An 18,875-nucleotide genomic window follows, 5' to 3' on the forward strand; every position below is an offset into this window, starting at 1 on the left:
TTTGAGCTAAGATAACCAAGTTTCAATCTAAGCCGAGATTTTGTTGAGACCAATGTTCTGACTAAGTTTCATAAAGATTGACCCATAAAATGGTTAATATAGCGTCAACAAGTTTTCACTATAGGCATATAAAAAAATGCCCAGCCTCCACAGAAGCCATGTTATTTAACAAACCAGAAGATTTTTCAAACTTGATCGAGAACAAGGGTTCAGACTATGTTTCATTTAAATTGCATAAGAAATGCGAGTTCTAGAGTGTTAACAAGGTTTCACTATACCTATATAAGGAAAATGCCCTGCCCCCTGGCGGCCATTTTTTCTGTGAACCATATCCCTTTTTTAATAAAAACAATTGTTCTATCAATCTTTCATGATGATTGGACTACACATGTGACTTAAAGATTGTTAACAAAGTTTTCCTATAGCCATTTTAGCAAAAATGCCCAGCCTCCAGGTGGCCATGTTTTTAGCATACTGGAACCATTTTCAAACTCTTCAAAGATAACATGTAAACTAATGTTCTGACAAGGTTTGATGAAGATTGGACAATAAATGTGACTTTTCAAGTTTAAACAAGGTTTTACTATGGCCAAATAAAGAAAATAGGGACACATGTTGATATCAATTTTCATGAACATTGGACTGAAAATGTGACTTCGACGGTTTTAACAAAGTTTTACTATACAAATGTAGTCATATAAGGAAAGATGCCCCGCCCCCTTGCTGCAATGTTTTTCAACAGACAAGAACCATTATCATACTCATCCAATATATTATAACAACATATGTTCTAACATGGTTTCATGAAGATTGGACAATACATGTGACTTCTAGAGTGTTAACATGGTAAATGTTGACAATGTAAGTAGGAAAAAGGGGATCACAAAAGCTCACCATGAGCATGTTGTGCTCAATTGAGCTCAAAAAGTGTTTAATTTGTTGAACATTTCATGCAACTAAAAGCAATAAGATGTTTAACTTATAATTTAAAAAAGGATTATTAACATTTTCACTTGACTCTCACAGTATGACAAAAATATGTAATTTTTTGAAGAAAAATTCGGGTTATGGCATTGTCATAATATGGAATCAACCACGCTCAAAGTCTTTAAAAACTTAAAACCAATCATTAATTTTTTATCATAGTATTTAACAGAAATGCAGTCTTTACCAGTCCCATCCGGTCTGATAATGTCTCCTCACTTCGCTGGAGTTGAAACCATATCAGACTCAGCATAGCACACAGAAAAGCTGTCTCAAACAGTCGGAACTTGTCCAACATGTTGGAGCGAGACAACTTGAATGCCCGCTGCGTGAGAATCTTGTACTGAGTTGCAAATCCTGTCGCCCATTTTGGTCCGCTGTGAGATTTTGATGTAGCTTTGCTTTCAACTAAATTGGCTTCTACGTCTGTAGTATCTATAGATTTTAAACACATAACATACACAGTCATAAGAGTAAATGATATTGTCCTTTAAGGGATGATACAAATTTGAGAATTGGAGGAAAATCATTATTTGGCTGTGCTCTGTGAAAAGGGGGTTTTAATGCATGTGTGTAAAGTGGCATCCGAGATTAGCCTGTGCAGTCCACAGAAACGACACTTTTTACCTCTACTGCATTTTTACTTAGAAGAGACTTTCGTAAAACTAAAATTATCATAAACACGGAAAGTGTTGTCCCTGATTAGCCTGTGCAGTCAGCACACTTTGACGACACTTAAGGAACATGCATTAAACCCTTCTTTCACGGAGCACGGCCAAATTGTTTTTGTTTTAAATTCACAGCTTTTTTTGTTTGAAACTAGTCTTGATACCTTTAGTGACAAGACACTAAGGTTATTCTAGCTAAACAGCCACGTTAAGGGAAAATGGCCATTATGCCAGATGAGGCCAGAAGGGCTTCAAACCAGACTGCATGAATGCCCTATTAAGTCACGTATGTTTCATGGTCTCATTAGCTAACATTATGACATGACATCAGAGTGTACAGATGCCAATGCATATGTGGAGCTGCAACGCTCTGCTAATTGATATGTCCTTAGACACATTTTGACAAGATACAGCTAAAATAAATATTGATAAAAAATGACATCAATCAGGGCTTCCCCTGGCTCAAAAATTTCTTTAGCCAAATCGCCTTGCTATCACAAAATTCTTCTATTTTTGGTTATTTTAAGGTTTTATGTCTTTAATGCAGCATTTTGTTGGTTTATGTCTAATCTCAAGTTTAAATATTAGGGATCTATGTTTGCATGTTGGTGTTATATCTGTTTAATTGAGCCAAAACTTTATTTCTGTTTTGTATAAGACCTTTTTAGAGTCCTCTTACCCCCTATGTAATCTAAATACTGCACAGAATGACCAAAACACCAACAGGGGGATTACTATAAGGCGTCCACAAAGCTTTTGCAGGGCCCATTTAAAATATGCTTATTTTTAACAGGACTTAATACATACCATTGTTAGTTTCTGTGAATGTTGAGGTCTTGGGTTTCCATAGCAACCTGTTCCATGTTCTCACTGTTCTATGATCTAAGTCTTGACCATCTGGCGTGAAAATCGTCCTATTACAGAGAAATCAAACTGTTACACATTGATCTTTTAATAACACAACAAAGCAAACGCATATAACAATTCAACAGTCTATGTTTTGTTATGGTTTAGACATAAGATCAGAACACAGAAACAATTTGTTTCTAACAAAGCAGAGCGGTGGTTAGGAGTTGTTCTGAGCCATAGTACATGATTTATATATTTACCAACTAAAGGGGTTTGTGAAATAACCAACTTCACAACACAAGTTGACCAATGTTAACATTACAAAGTGTAACATGTATTAGAATTGTATTAACCTAAGCATGTCATTTTTTCATTTTGTCTCAATCTTTAAGAATCTTTAAGTACCTGGTGTCATAGGAGACTTGGACAAGCTTTTCTTTGACTTCAGCTGTCTCCTTCACTTTTTCTACTGAAAGTTGCAAAGTTTGAAACAAAGGATAAATGATCTGACTTTAGAATGGAAGGCTTCCACAAATGTCAATATATCATATCATGTCAATCAAAGTTTCATCAATGCTTTTCAAATGGCCTAGGGGTAGTTTCAACTGTTTGCAGCAAAACCTAGACCCGTCTTTTGTATCTTATACAGAAAAGTCTTAACCCTCCGCATTTCAACACAATACAAGACACCGTCGGAGACGGGTGATGCTACCCAAAGGTTTTTTGTCACAATATTACACTATATATTCAGATAAAAGGAAACATCTTGAGGGGCAACTTTGGACAAAATAATACGATGGATAGTTTAGCAACTTAAAAATTTCAAAGGGCCATAACTCTCTAAATAAATCATCTAACCAGAACCCATAAATAACATGCGCATCTCCTCAAGGAAGTTAAGCTTCCCATAAAGCTTCATTGAATTCCAGTCAGTAGTTGGGGAGAAATAGCCCGGACAAGAATTGCACTGTATGTACAGTTTATAGAAAATTTCAAAGGGCCATAACTCTGTGAAAAATCATCCGACCATAACCGGCTGATTATATGCACATCTCCTGTTGGTAGTGAAGCTTCCCATAAAGTTTCATTGAATTCCCGTAAAAAGTTGCTAAGAAATAGCTCGGACAAAAATTGCACTATATGTACAATGGAAAATTTCAAAGGGCCATAAGTATGTGAAAATCATCTGACCAGAACCGGCTGATAACATGCACATCTCCTCTTGGTAGTGAAGGTTTCCATAAAGTTTCATTGAATTCCAGTCATTAGTTGCTGAGAAATCGCCTGGACAAGAAGTGCACTCTATGTTCAGTTATTGAAAATTTCAAAGGGCAATAACTCTGTGAAAAATAATCTGACCAGAACCAGCTGATAATATGCACATCTCCTCTTGGTAGTGAAGCTTCCCATAAAGTTTAATTGAATTCCGGTCATCAATTGCTGAGAAATAGCCCGGACAAAAATTGTGCACAGACGGACGGACACACGCACGGACAGACGAAGCAGCGACCAAAAATTTTGGGGGTGCATAAAAACAAACAAACTTGAAACAGCATAATTATTAAAATATTACTTCAACAATTATATAATCCTATACCACTTAGATACATATTTTCACACATTTGTAGTACCTTAGAAAGTGAAATTAAATTTTAAACCTTTCTTACTAGATAAAGTTTTTAAGGCTTCAACTCCAAACCTTAGATACTAATGAGCAGCAAACAGCATAAAACCTGAAAAGACTGCAAGTTACTTGCAGGCTGTTCTGGTTTCATGCTGTGTACTCATAGGTATTTCACTTTGCTTTTAAGTGAGAAAGGGTTATAAAACAGTACTTACACATGAAATCTGCAGGATTGTAATGGTGAGCAATAGGGAAACCGGCAGTGCTGAAGAAACTTCCTATCTCTCTTGGGGGGCCATAAAACAGAGTCTGTGTCATGGAAGTATTACAAGTGTTAAAACATAGTTGTGCATGTTGTGGTTATGATATACCCATAGAAGCAACCATGATACAACTTTTATATGAGCACGGTTAGTTCTACGTGGAATTGTTATCATGCTGAATATGTTGCAATGAAAGATAAATAATATGTAAATAGTTTAAACAGCAATTTGGTCATTATAACACTGGGTCACTCACCTGGGTTCAACACAAACTTCAAATAACATTAAATAATTCTAAACAAGCATGAATGCTATGATAAAATTGATACAAAACACACGTAGATAAGTCAGAACAATCCACAGATTTTAGTATAATAAACATACAAAATAGAGGATCATGGGAGGAACATTTATTGATGTTGGTTTATTTTAACAAAAAGGCATAAAGGCCCTAAGTAGCTCACCTTAGACCGAAGAAACTGAACTGTTCTCAGAGCGTTTGTGATGTTGCAGTAAAATTTAAAAGAAATTGAGCAGAGATATTATTTAAAACAAAATGTTCAGAGGAAGTTTGATGATGATTGGGCTGAAATGCATTCTATAGAGATAAAAATGTCTCAAAATATCCATATAAGATAAATGTGACCAACCTTGTTGCAACCATGTTTTCATTTGGATAGTAACTATTTTTAACCTGGACAAAAAATAAACATGAAGACTTTTCAGAAGGTTTCACTTTTGCCAAGAAAACAGCCTCATACCTACAAATTCTTTTCTTTAAATTCACTCACCCCTACATGTAGTTTTTGACTTCATGAATGATCCAGTTTCAAACAAGGAAAGGATGTCATTAGGCCAAATGGTTCATTAAAATAGGATAGGGTAAAAACCTCTAGTGCGATAACAAAATAAAGGTTGATGACACTTTAGGCATGACGGTTGACGCCCGGAATAGATTGATCACAATAGCTCACCACGAGAACTTTGTGCTCAAGTGAGCTTAAAATTATATAGAAAGAGTTTTGGTGTGACTGTACCCTGCACTGACATACTCACATACACAAGAAAGGATACAAGAGCTGTCACAGGACAGCGCATTCGACTATTCGAGTGCTTGACAGTATAGCGTAAGCCATCATGGGGAAATTGTTCAAATTATTCAATAAGGTAAAGGTAATAGTTCAGGTATATTTTCCACAATCTATTGAACATTTCTAAAGACATAAAACAAACTAATAAGATTTTATTTCAAGTTTGATAGCAATAGCTTGGGTGGGAAGTTTGGATGGTCCTTCAAAAATAAAGTAAATAAATATTTGTGTTTTTTTTAACCATGTTTCAAAGAAAAAAATATTATTTTTGGGTTGGGAAGGGGGGGGTTGAGAGAGGGGTATAATGTGGGTTGTGGTCATTTATTAGATGATCTTTAAAAAAAAGATAAAAAAAGGAAAACAAAAAATTATTTTTTTTGGAGGGGGGGCAGGGATTCTGGGTTGGGGCGTGGGGTATTGTTTGGGTGGAATCCATTGAGGTATTCAGGTAAGCTTTGTTTTTTCAAAGTATCAATAAAATCTGATCATAAATAAAAAAGTTTTGGCAATTTAACTAAAATTTATTCCTTTGACCTTGAGAGTCAAGGTCATTCAAAGGTCAAGGTCAAATTGAAATTGCCAGGTACAGTACCCTCATGATAGTAAGAAAATATTTTAAGTTTGAAAGCAATAGCTTTGATAATTTAGAAGTCAAGAGAATATAAACACAAAATTTAACAAAATATTCAGTTAATAAGACAAAAAAGGGCCATAATTCTTACAAAATGCTTGATACAATTGTCTGCTCTTGTTTATAGGTTGGGGTCATGTTGGTGAAGAAGTTTGCAAGATATGAAAGCAATATGTCAAGGGACATTGAACATGTTTGAAGTGGTATGCAAGCTTTAACATAGAGTTATCAATAATATGCATATTCTAAGCGGAACAAGAGCTGTCACCATAGGATGACATATGCCCCCTATAAATGCTTTGATAGAAGTTATGAGCATTTTTCGAAACCTAAACGCAGATTTCGAAACCTAAACGCAGACCCTAAGTTCAAGGTCAAGGTCACAGGGGTAAAAAAATTTGTGCCCATGGAAAGGCCTTGTCCATGTACACATGCATACTAAATATGAAGGTTATATCTCAAGGGACATAGAAGTAATGAGCATTTTTTTCGAAACCTAAACGCAGATTTCAAAACCTAAACGTGGACACTTAGTTCAAGGTGAAGGTCACAGGGGTAAAAAAATGTGTGCGTATGGAAAGGCCTTGTCCATATACACATGCATACCAAATATGAAGGTTATATCTCAAGGGACATAGAAGTAATGAGCATTTTTCGAAACCTAAACGCAAAGTGTGACGGAAAGACGGACAGACGCACAGACAGACAGACGGACAGTCCGATCACTATATGCCCCTTTTCTTTGAAAGGGGGCATAAAAAGGGCCATAATTCTTACAAAATGCTTGATACAGTTGTCTGCTCTTGTTTATAGGTTGGGGTCATGTTGGTAAAGAAGTATGCAAAATATTAAAGCAATATGTCAAGGGACATAGGAAATATTTGGGGTGGTACGCAAACTTTAACATGGAGTTATCAATCATATGCATATTCTAAGTGGAAAAAGGGCAATAATTCTTACAAAATGCTTGATACAGTTGTCTGCTCTTGTTTATAGGTTGGGATCATGTTGGTAAACAAGTATGCAAAATATGAAATCAATATGTCAAGGGACATAGGAAATAATTGGGGTAGTACGCAAACTTTAACATTTGCAAGCTAACGCTAACGCCGACGCTGGGGTGAGTAGGATAGCTCCACTATATATATTTCATATATAATAGTCGAGCTAATAAAAAAGGAAGGACAGACTATATTATTACTTTATGCCTCCTTTGAGGGCATGAAAATTATTTGCATAATTTGGTGCAGTCTGTGAAAACTTTTTCGTATTCCAGCATGTCGGCTTCTTACTAGAAGACAATACAAGTTTTTGCTTTTTTTGTTGTCATGAACTATATTTTTAACGATATTTTTCTTAGGTATTTATTACGTTTTAATTTAAAATGTTGTTTCAGAAGAGTAGTAATTTGCAGCAAAATGACTGACCAAAATACATGTAGACCTTCATTGAGAGTCTTATGTTCAAACGCTTAATTATTAAACAATACTGACTAGCTTACACGAGATTACATTCAGCGCAAATAGAGCAAATAAATTTAGATATACAGAGCAAAAATCTATGTTGGTTTCTCTCTTGCATATAATAATTTCAGATTTGTTTCCCCTTTTACATGAAACATTTAAAACATTTACAAAATACTGAATATGTTGTTGCTAAAATCCAATGCATTAAACACTAGCTATGTACACAGCAAACTGGTAATGTAAAAGCATAATATATTCAAATGTATGCAAGCAAGTTAACATGAGCTATAATTCTCGAGGAACCGGGAGGTAAGGCTTGGTGATGATTAGGATAAAACTTCACATACCAGGTAAACGTGCTGAAGGTTTTTGTACACTTCATTTAATTAATTAATTGAAGCATTTAAGGTCAACTGTGAACCAGTGAAATACTAGCCTTGAAAACACTGGAATAGAAGGAAAATGCTGTAAATGAATGAAAATTGTTATATAATAAATCTTGAGACTAAAAATGGGCAGCTCAATATGGACCAAGAAAGCACTGCAGGTATGGATGTCTCTAGCCTAAGTTTGAAGCATGAAGCATGGCTTGAACAAAAACAATGCAATACATGAATTGACAGGAAATACAAGAAAGCCCCAAAAAGAAAGACACAAAAAAAGTTAATTTGTTCTTACTGTGTTAATGACAAGAGTTAGTGCTAGTACTTTCCTTGATTAATTACGCAAAGCAGTATCACAATTGATCATTTTAGAAATGCTAACCTGAATTGTTTCTTCGAAACATGCATAAAACATTTGCTGAATAGCCTAATTTGTGGATACTATAATTTTATGAATTTTATGTTTCAAACAAATTTGTTACATCCATGGACTTACAATAGCCCAGGATATTCTTCCTCTTCAATCTGCAGCACATTGCTTTTGTATAAGCCATGATGTTGTTACACTACCAGAAAGGTTCTCCAGATGGTTAGTACAGTGATTGGGATTAGTTAACAGAACATGCTGAAATAAAAACAAAATCTTATGAAGACTTAACAAACATGCTTTTACTTTTACCACTGAGAATCATAAAGTTGTGTATTGTATGCTGAATAAAAACTGTTACATGTATACATAATTTGATATTATTTAAATTGTGTACAGCTTTACACAAATCTTCGATCATGAACACTGTACCTGAGCACTTCACAGACATGATGTGCATGAATGTGAACCAGTTTCTTGAACTATATCTCAGAGAACTATCCAGTCTGATAAATACCCAGTTATTATAACATGATAATTTGGCTCCGAAATTCATTATAACTGGGAACCAAATTTGGATGGACTCAAGCTGGCTGTGAATTGTATAAGCCCAAATTGAACTTCATTTACAATAAGTCCCAAATGTTATGAATGTGCCTACATAAGTATCTAGTGAGCATGAACACTATGTAAATTGCCCAGAAAGACATTCATTTTGTGTGCATGTACAAAATTATGAATGAAAACTTTAAAAGCTATCCAAAAATGTTGAAGTTATTGATGTTCAAACAGATACACAATATGACTCAAATTTGCTGGCTACCTTGCTTTATTGATATAGAAACATTTGATAATATATTTTTAGGAAAGTTGGTGTTTCATATTTTCTTCCTTATTGTTTATTGAATAATTCCTTACTATAAAACTAGCAGCGCACTTACTCTGTGATTCCCAGCTGTGCTTTTATTCTCCACAGATCATTAAGATATTAGTATCAAACAGATTATCAAACAAATGTTACAAATGCAAATGTACAGTTCTTAAAAAAAATTAAACATGCATAACAATCAATATTCAAACAAGCAACACATGCAATGTCTAATAACAAAGTCACAGCAACTGTTAAATTATACACTTGAATGAACCATATTCTGAACATAATGACAGATGACTTTCCAATCAAACAAGGAACAACAAAACTTAATCTGTTTTCAACACTCAAAATTAAAGAAAAGTTGAAATCTCTCAGACATGAGGGGCAACAATGCTGTTATTATAACACACAATTATTTCAAGGCACAAACATGAAAGAGCTTACTTCTCCTCCAGACATTAGGAGCAACAAGTCAAACTGGAAGAACATCTGGCTGGAAGGCTGGTGGATGGTTGCTACGACTGTTTTCTGGTGGCGACTGGCGTACGTCTTCAGTAGCCGTATTAGACTGTAAGCAGTCTTATAGTCCAGACCAGACGTGGGCTCCTGAGGCAGACAGAACATGCATTCTGATTCATTTGCACAAGGCTGAGATTTTATCTTAATAAATGAATATTTAGTCATTATAGTTGTTCAAGACTTTAATAAGTGCTTTTATATGTGTTAAAACTTATAAAAAGTGTTTCTTTTTTTCTGACAAATATGTATCATCGTGAAACACTTTTAGATAAAAAACATTATATATCTTAACATTATTGTTTTACTAATAATGCTTGTACATTTCAATATGTGTTGGAGATTACCATTAAAAGACTTTGTGCACAACAAAAACAAATAACAATATTATTTAAGTTTGAACAGTAAACACACAAAGGTATACAATAAAATGCATGTTTACAATGAAAATGAGACAAAAACTCACATCTAGTAATATAATGTTGGGATCTGTGATCAGCTCACAGGCGATGCTGGCTCGCTTTATTTCCCCACCAGACAATCCAGGTAACCACATACCTCCCATGGCTGCAACAGGGACTATTTACATGTATTGAAAAGTTGTGTCCATTTCATTATATTTTGGTCATTTTCACCAGTTCATGTATCATATTTGGATTTTTGCCATATTCCATAGTTTAATTGTTTTTGACCATATATAATGGGGGTCAGTTTACCTTTTCACACTGGGTAAGCTGCTTTACCAGTACACAGTGTAGATACTCATGCCAGTTACTGACAACTCTCTTCTTGGGCGAGTATTACTGACAAAACAATTTACTTGTAAAATTTAACACACACTGATCAGAGATTGACCCAAGTTTGTCAACTCTCCAAAGATAATAAACCTGAATGTTTTTATATCAATAAAATCAAAGTTAACGTCAAACAAGGGCTGTTTGTAAAACATGCAGACCCCCCATATGAGCTGTCAGTTGTAGTGGCAGCCATTGTGTGAATACGGTTTTTGTCTTTGTGACCTTGACCTTTGACCTAGTGACCTGAAAATCAATAGGGGTCATCTTCCAGTCATGATAAATGTACCTAGGAAGTTTCATGATCCTAATTATTCTTGAGTTATCATCAGGAAACCATTTTACTGTTTCAAGTCACTGTGACCTTGACCTTTGACCTAGTGACCTGAAAATTAATAGGGGTCATCAGCCAGTCATTATCGATGTATCTATGAAGTTTCATGATCCTAGGCGTAAGCATTCTTGAGTTATCATCCGGAAACCATTTTACTATTTCGAGTCACTGTGACCTTGACCTTTGACCTAGTGACCTGAAAATCAATAGGGGTCATCTTCCAGTCATGATCAATGTACCTATGAAGTTTCATGATCCTAGGCGTAAGCATTCTTGAGTTATCATCCGGAAACCATTTTACTGTTTCGGGTCACTGTGACCTTGACCTTTGACCTTGTGACCTGAAAATCAATAGGGTCATCTGCCAGTCATGATCAATGTACCTATGAAGTTTCATGATCCTAGGCCTAAGCATTCTTGAGTTATCATCCGGAAACCATTTTACTATTTTGAGTCACTGTGACCTTGACCTTTGACCTAGTGACCTGAAAATTAATAGGGGTCATCTGCCAGTCATGATCAATGTACCTAGGAAGTTTCATGATCCTAGGCATAAGCATTCTTGAGTTATCATCCGGAAACCATTTTACTGTTTCGAGTCACTGTGACCTTGACCTTTGACCTAGTGACCTGAAAATCAATAGGGGTCATCTGCCAGTCATGATCAATGTACCTATGAAGTTTCATGATCCTAAGTCTAAGCATTCTTGAGTTATCATCCGGAAACCATTTTACTGTTTTTGAGTCACTGTGACCTTGACCTTTGACCAAGTGACCTGGAAATCAATAGGGGTCATCTGCCAGTCATGATCAATCTACCTATGAAGTTTCATGATCCTAGGCCTAAGCGTTTATGAGTTATCATCCGGAAACCATTTAACTATCTCGAGTCACTGTGACCTTGACCTTTGACCTAGTTACCTGAAAATCAATAGGGGTCATCTGCCAGTCATGACCAATGTACCTATGAAGTTTCATGATTCTAGGCCTAAGTGTTCTTGAGTTATCAGAAACCATCTGGTGGACAGACAGACGGACTGACATGAGCAAAACAATATACCCCCTCTTCTTTGAAGGGGGGCATAAAAAGAGTAAAGTATTTGATGTTAATGAGCTCCTCTAGAGGGCTATTTTTAGTTGACTTATGCGACATCCAGATACATGAAAAGGTTAGAACAAACAAAACAAGAGCATCGCCTAGCGGGTGCAGACCGCTCATCTATTTTTCTTTTTAAAGGTGAAGGGACCTATCTCAATACTTCAATCAAAAAAGGGAAGGGTGGGGGTGAAGAGGGGTGAATAATGTGGGGTGTGGTCATTAAATAATCTCAGTAGTAAAGGGTAAAAAACATGAATACGTATCTAAGTGGTAATGTATGATCTAAGTGGTAAAGGGTTAAATACGTATCTAAGTGGTAAAGTGTTTTAAGACATTGATAACCAGCCCATTGTGTTGATCAAATGTGATATGTTCTCACTTTGTCATTCTTTACAATCTTTTTTTTTACCTTACATGTAGTTAAGCAAACAACTCTTGTTTCCTTTAAGAAATGGAAATTTTGTATGAGCACGTTTATCAATTATATCTAAATACAAGTTTTCCCTGGTCAGAGACATATGCCCCCTCCAAACAGGGCTTTGAACTAGTGACCCCAATTCCAATAGGTGTCATCTACTGTCCAAGGTCAAAGCGCATGTGAAGTATCAAGTGATTGGTCAATTTGTTGATGAGTTGTTGATCACAAATTTTTTTTACATGCACTTATTGTGACAGTGACCTTGACCTTTGACCTAGTGACCCCAATTTCGATAGGGTCATCTACTGTCCAAGGCAAATGCGCATGGGAAGTATCAAGCCAATAGGTTGATTCGTTGACAAATTATTGATCAGAAACATTTTTCCCACTTAATGTGCCAGTGACCATGACCTTTGACCTAGTGATCCAATTTCAATAGGGGTCATCTACTGTCCAAGTCCAATGTACGTGAGAAGTATCAAGCCGGGGAATCAGTTGATGAGTATCAATCGGAAACGATTTCACACTTAAGGCCAGCATTTATTTATTTTATTTACGGGAAAATATAAAAAAAATTGAGTCGGGGGGGGGGGGGGTATAAATAAAAATAAAATCATGAAAAGTGAGCAGTCTACCAAAAAAATAAAATTGTCTAAACTGATTATTTTTTTTATTTTTGAAAATTTAAAATTAAGCCAATTTAACCTTATGTATACTTGCATTAACCTTTAAGTGTTTTATATATATTATTACACTGTTGTAGAAGCTTTTTATAATAATAGTAAACATATTTTTATATATATTTATATGTAAAAGCACCTTTCGCATGTATTATACTATATTGCTTCAATAGAGACCATTAACCACGCCAGGTGTGTAGTGTATTATATATAGTGATCGTTAAACTTTTGTTGAGTGTTAATCATATGTATGTTTAAAACAAATATAGCATGCATTTGACTTAAATAAAAAAGAATTGAAAACTTTTTAAATTTTTTAATAGCTTTAAATAACAACCAACTTTGTAACTTTTATCCATGGGTGGAATATGCACACTAAAAAATACTATTTAATATACAACAGACTTGCTTTATACATGTATCATGATAATTTGTATCAACCATGAGAAAAAAATGAGCCACAAGTATAACAGAAAATTGGACCTTAGGGCGATTGCGACCATTTTGGCTCCAAAAGAGCATTCTGATCAGGATACAAACTGTTCAACATAATTGTCATTCAGTCAGTACTTCTAAAGATGTTAAGCGAACACTTTGGATCCTGATCAGACTGCGCTTGAATTGATCTTGATCCAAACTTTGTGTAGTGAAAGTTCTAGTACATACAATGTGAATATTTCATTTAAGAAACAGTGAGTTATAGACTTATAAAAACATGTGCTGCATTTCATTTTATATTCAGAGAGAGTTATAGTGTTTATATATGTGAAGTGAACCCAAGAGGCATGACTACAATATTTTGTGTGTAACATCGTTATGAGGTTCTCTTTGAAGTTTGTTCAAATCATGCAGAAAATTTGCCTACCCTAGAGGTTACTGTTTTGCCTATAAATATAAATAATATAATCATTCTCTGAAACCGCAAGGCCCTATGGTTTGTTGCGTTGCATGCCAACCATATAGTGGTTCTTTGCTAAGTTTCCTCAAAGCATGTCTCCGTGGTCAAAACTGTTTGAGCTTCATGGGTCAACTGATTTATATAGATTAATGTCTTTGATAATCCCTAACAACACAAGACACTGCAAGGGTCAGGGGTTCACTATTTGGTGTGTAACATGTTAGTGTTTTCTTCCTCTAGGTGCGATCAAATCATACATTTGGAGTTAAAAATAACCCGTCCTTGTTTCACATGCTTAATATTTACTTATATAATAAAGAGTTAAACAATATTATTCTCTCAAAACGCATGGGTTAGGTGATAATTATTTTGTATGTGACATTGTATGGCGGTAATCTTTGTAGGTTTTGTATCATGTCCATTGGCTTCACATTAGCCCCAACAAAATATTGAGGTAAAAGACACAGTATACCTAGAAACCTGGATTTATTTCATTGAACATTTTCTTAAGTGAAAGCTGTATAAAGAATTAAATAGTACATGTAGCAAGGATTTAAATTGTTCTAATAGAATTACTCTGCTGACTGTATATAACTTACTCGCAAGATTAATTATATATAGAAGACAACTTTTGAACTATGTAATTGTATATTTTAAAATAGTATTTTATTTTAAAAATTTCGTAAAAGACTCACAGTATTGTCAAAATAAAATGGTGTAATCTTTTGCCTCACAGTACTGTCAAAATAAAATGGTGTAAACTTTTGCACATATTATTTTGTTCCTCTCTTATTCACAGTTTAAGTTCAAATGAAAATTTCTATGGAATGTGTTGTCTGTATTATTTTAAGGAGAAACAGCAATAACATGTTTTGGATATATAATACACAGAGAGAGCTATATAAATATGAAGATAATAATAACCCTTGGAACAAATACATAGAGCCGATTGAGCACATTTATCAACAGAGCCTGAGGTGTGATAAATTTATTTGCATTCCTTGCAGTACAAATCTTGCAGTATAAAACATTATTTACAGTTGATAAAACATCATATTTCGGCTAAATAATAACTTATTTTTGAAAAATAATGCCAAGAAAAATAAATAAAACTTTCTTGTGACTTTGACGGACATACAAACATCGGGACCCAATGTTATTTTCTTCAGAAGCTGTGTTGCATACTTTTTTTCTAAATAAAGAATATATATGGGTGGGTGGGGAATGGGATTATTGATGCAAGTACCTGTGGTTCAGTCCTCATGTTCATTATAAAGACCCGTAAAGTAGTACTTCTTGGACATTTTGGGGATGTTGATTTTTATCTATAAAAATATTACAGGATATGCATTTTAATAAATACGCATATTTATTAAACCTACCCAAAACTTTTTAACACACCGAAAGTTATCGATGGTGACACCTCTGCATCATCTGCAAAAGCTCATTATTATTTTGAATTTCGTATCACATAATATGGGCATGATGTCAACAATGGTGTTCTGAAGATTATCTTTACTAATTGAAATTGTTTCTGCTCCGGTTTTAATTAATTTGATTTAAAAAAATGCTCATTTGTCTTGTTGATGTTAATGTCCGCCATTTTGGAAATGCAATATGAAAATCATTTGTTAAATACTCACAGATTGGCTAATAGCGTGTGGTATTGGCTGCAATAGCAAATGCAAATCGCTGACGCTTTACAAGTCGAATTGGCACAACGAAACAACCCACATTATAAACAAATTTTGAACAACACACCCAGCAATCTGCACAATTTTTTTTCTAGTTTAGGATAAAATACTAGGTTGGCGGGTGAAATGTTAATACAAAAAACGAAAGTGACTTTATTTTTATTTGTCGAAAAATAGGGTCGGTCGCTTTCGTTAAACAGATAATAAAAAAATGCTGGCCTAATGTGTTACAGTAACCTTGATCTTTGACCTAGTAACCCCAATTTCAATAGGGGTCATCTACTGTCCAAGGCCAATGCACATGAGAAGCATCGAGCAAATCGGTGAATCGGTTGACTAGTTATTGATCGGAAACGATTGTGCTCTTTATGTGTAAAAGTGACCTTGACCTTTGACCTAGTGACCCCACTTTCAAAAGGGGTAATTAACTGACCAATACACATGTAAAGTATCAAGCCAATCAGTTCATTTGTTGACAAGTTATTGATTGGCAATGAATTTCATACTTAGTGTGACAGTGACCTTGACCTTTGACCTAGTGACCCCAATTTCAATAGCGGTCATCTACTGTCAAAGACCAATGCACATATGAAGTATCAGCCCAATCAGTCAATTGGTTGAAGAGTTATTGATCGGAAACGATTTTTACTCTCAGTGTGATAGTGACCTTGACCTTTGACCTAGTGACCCCAATTTCAATGGGGGTCATCTACTGTCCAAGGCCAATGCACATGGCAAGTATCAAGCCAACCGGTCAATTTTGTTGATGAATTAATGATCGGAAACAAATTTTCACACTAAGTATGAAAATTGACCTTGACCTTTGACCTAGTGACCCCAATTTCATACGGGGTCATCTACTGTCCAAGGTCAATTCACATGTGAAGTATCAAGCCAATTGGTCAATTTGTTGAAAAGTTATTGATCGGAAACAATTTTCACACTTAGAGTGATAGTGACCTTGACCTTTGACCTAGTGACCCCAATATAAATAGTGGTCATCTTCTGTCCAAGGCCAATGCACATGTTTAGTATCAAGCCAATCGGTTCAGTATCAAGCCAATAGGTCAGTTGGTTGATGAGTTATTGATCGGAAAGGATTTTTTTCACAAATTGTGATAGTCACCTTGACCTTTGACCCTAATTTCAATAGGGGTCATCTTCTATCCAAGGTCAATGCACATGGGAAGTATCAAGCCAATCGGTCAATTTTGTTGACGAGTTAATGATCAGAAACAATTTTCACACTAAGTTAGAAAAAGACCCTGACCTTTGACCTAGTGACCCTAATTTCAATAGGGGTCATCTTCTTTTCAAGGCCAATGCACATGTGAAGTATCAAGCCAATCAGTCAATTCACCGACAAGTTATTGATCGGAAACAATTTTCACACTTAGTGTGAAAGTGACCTTGACATTTGACCTAGTGACCCCTTTTTCAATAGGGGTCATCTTCTTTCCAAGGCTAATGAACATTTTAAGTATCAAGCCAATCAGTCAAATGGTTGACGCCTTATTGATGGGAAACAATCTGGTCTACCGACATTCTGGTCTACCGACAGACATCCAGCAAAACAATATACCCCTTCTTCTTCAAACAGGGGCATAATAATTGTGGCTATTAATGCATAAATTGTAGTTATCATGAAGTTGTACTCACGAGTACTAAGGCATTTCCGAAGATCCAAGTCATCAATGAGAGAATCAAGTTTTTTCAGCTTCTCTTGTTCAGGTATATCTTCTGGAAGTCTAATCATCGCAACAAACTATGGAGAGAAAACATCCTTAGAAGAATAATATGGAATAATTATTTTATATATTGTATCAAAACTATTAACATGAATTATTTCTAAATTCAATGCCATATTTATAGGCCAAGTTTATTAGCAGACTTTCAAAAGACAAAGTCCAATATAAACTACAATAATTACTCTTAAGTTTTCAGACACTTTAAAATAATTATATTTTTTCATGTCCAAAAATTTTGATACGGAAAATATTCACAAATTTCAGATGTTCGAAAATTTGGAGACAATATTGAAATGTCTGAAAATTTTAGTTATATTGAAATAAAAGCAATTAAACAATGCAAAAGAGTGTTTCTCCTTTGAAAAAAATACAACTTCATAGCTTTGCTAACTCTTGCCTGAAATGATACAGAACAAAACAGTTGTATAGTGAAGCGATCGTTTATCGGTCTACAAGTGATTTGCGTTTATTTTGTATTAATATTAATTCTTTATCACAACTTTACACGCTACAAAATTCTTAGCAGGATCACACAATTACAGCTCCTGCTTAAAAAATAAGTAGCCAGTAAAGTTGAGATACTGAGCAAATATTCAAACAAAATAAACACTTATGACTTTCTTACTGATATGGCTGAAAAATGAGCAGCATTTAAAAATTAAACAAAAGTAATAGCAGGTATAAAACGGTGAAAAATCACTGTTTCAGCACAGACATGGCCATCTTGATCATTGGTTTGATTTGCACCCATTCAATTCTCTAAAAGATTGATTTAGGACAGACTGACAAAGCGGGAACATTCAATTCTTCCTTTTAGACAGAATGAAAACAAACCTACCCACAGCGTTTCCTGCAATGTCAGCTTTGGAAAGAATGCATCCTCCTGCAGCACATAGCAAACACGTCGTCGCAAATCTTTTGTCAGTTTCAGGCCTCCAATTGTTATCTCCCCTGAGGTAACTGGGGATCTCCCAGCCAGACAATTCATCAGAGTTGTCTTTCCTGCCCCTAAATAAAGTAGGATTTTATCAGCTAGGAGATATTGTATTTTTATATTATCACATGCCATACCCTGTTTCCCATGACTGAACTATAACTATTACGAAAAACAACATGTGTCATATACTTTTTAAGCATTTTCATTGGCTTAGTTTTCGTTCGATTGACCAATCGCCTTATTTTATTTTGCTGAAATGATGTTGCAACGTCAAATGACGTCACAACATGTAAACAACATTTAGGATTTAACATAATGTTCACGTCAGAGCTCCAGATAAGAGCTGTACAGCCGTAAATAAAGCTGTACAGCCGTAAATACGGCTTTTTCATGAAGGTTTACGCATTTATTTTTATAAACTGGAAGTTCTACATGTATTACGACATTAATATCTCTTTTACGCATTTACGAAAAAATCTGGCCTTACCGATACGTCGGCGTCAGGGCGGCATTATTTGTTGGTCTCTAACCTAAAGGCGCTTTTCATTTCATTTGAA

The 18,875-nt window shown here is 35.1% G+C and overlaps 1 protein-coding gene across 1 annotated transcript in view; it reads right to left on the reverse strand.

Annotated features, from left to right (window-relative positions):
- LOC127871196 (uncharacterized) overlaps positions 1-18,875 on the reverse strand; it is a 35,554-nt gene that overhangs the window by 10,585 nt on the left and 6,094 nt on the right. Inside the window, exons 3-10 of the mRNA XM_052413942.1 lie at positions 18,220-18,389; positions 17,293-17,398; positions 10,183-10,283; positions 9,645-9,806; positions 4,341-4,434; positions 2,907-2,970; positions 2,460-2,566; positions 1,172-1,419 (exon numbers count right to left, since the gene is read on the reverse strand). Of these exons, the coding sequence (XP_052269902.1) occupies positions 1,172-1,419; positions 2,460-2,566; positions 2,907-2,970; positions 4,341-4,434; positions 9,645-9,806; positions 10,183-10,283; positions 17,293-17,398; positions 18,220-18,389 (1,052 nt within the window). The remainder of the gene's footprint in view (positions 1-1,171; positions 1,420-2,459; positions 2,567-2,906; positions 2,971-4,340; positions 4,435-9,644; positions 9,807-10,182; positions 10,284-17,292; positions 17,399-18,219; positions 18,390-18,875) is intronic.

This window comes from Dreissena polymorpha, chromosome 1 (genome assembly GCF_020536995.1).
Source record: "Dreissena polymorpha isolate Duluth1 chromosome 1, UMN_Dpol_1.0, whole genome shotgun sequence".
In the NCBI taxonomy this organism is placed as follows: Eukaryota; Metazoa; Mollusca; class Bivalvia; order Myida; family Dreissenidae; genus Dreissena; species Dreissena polymorpha.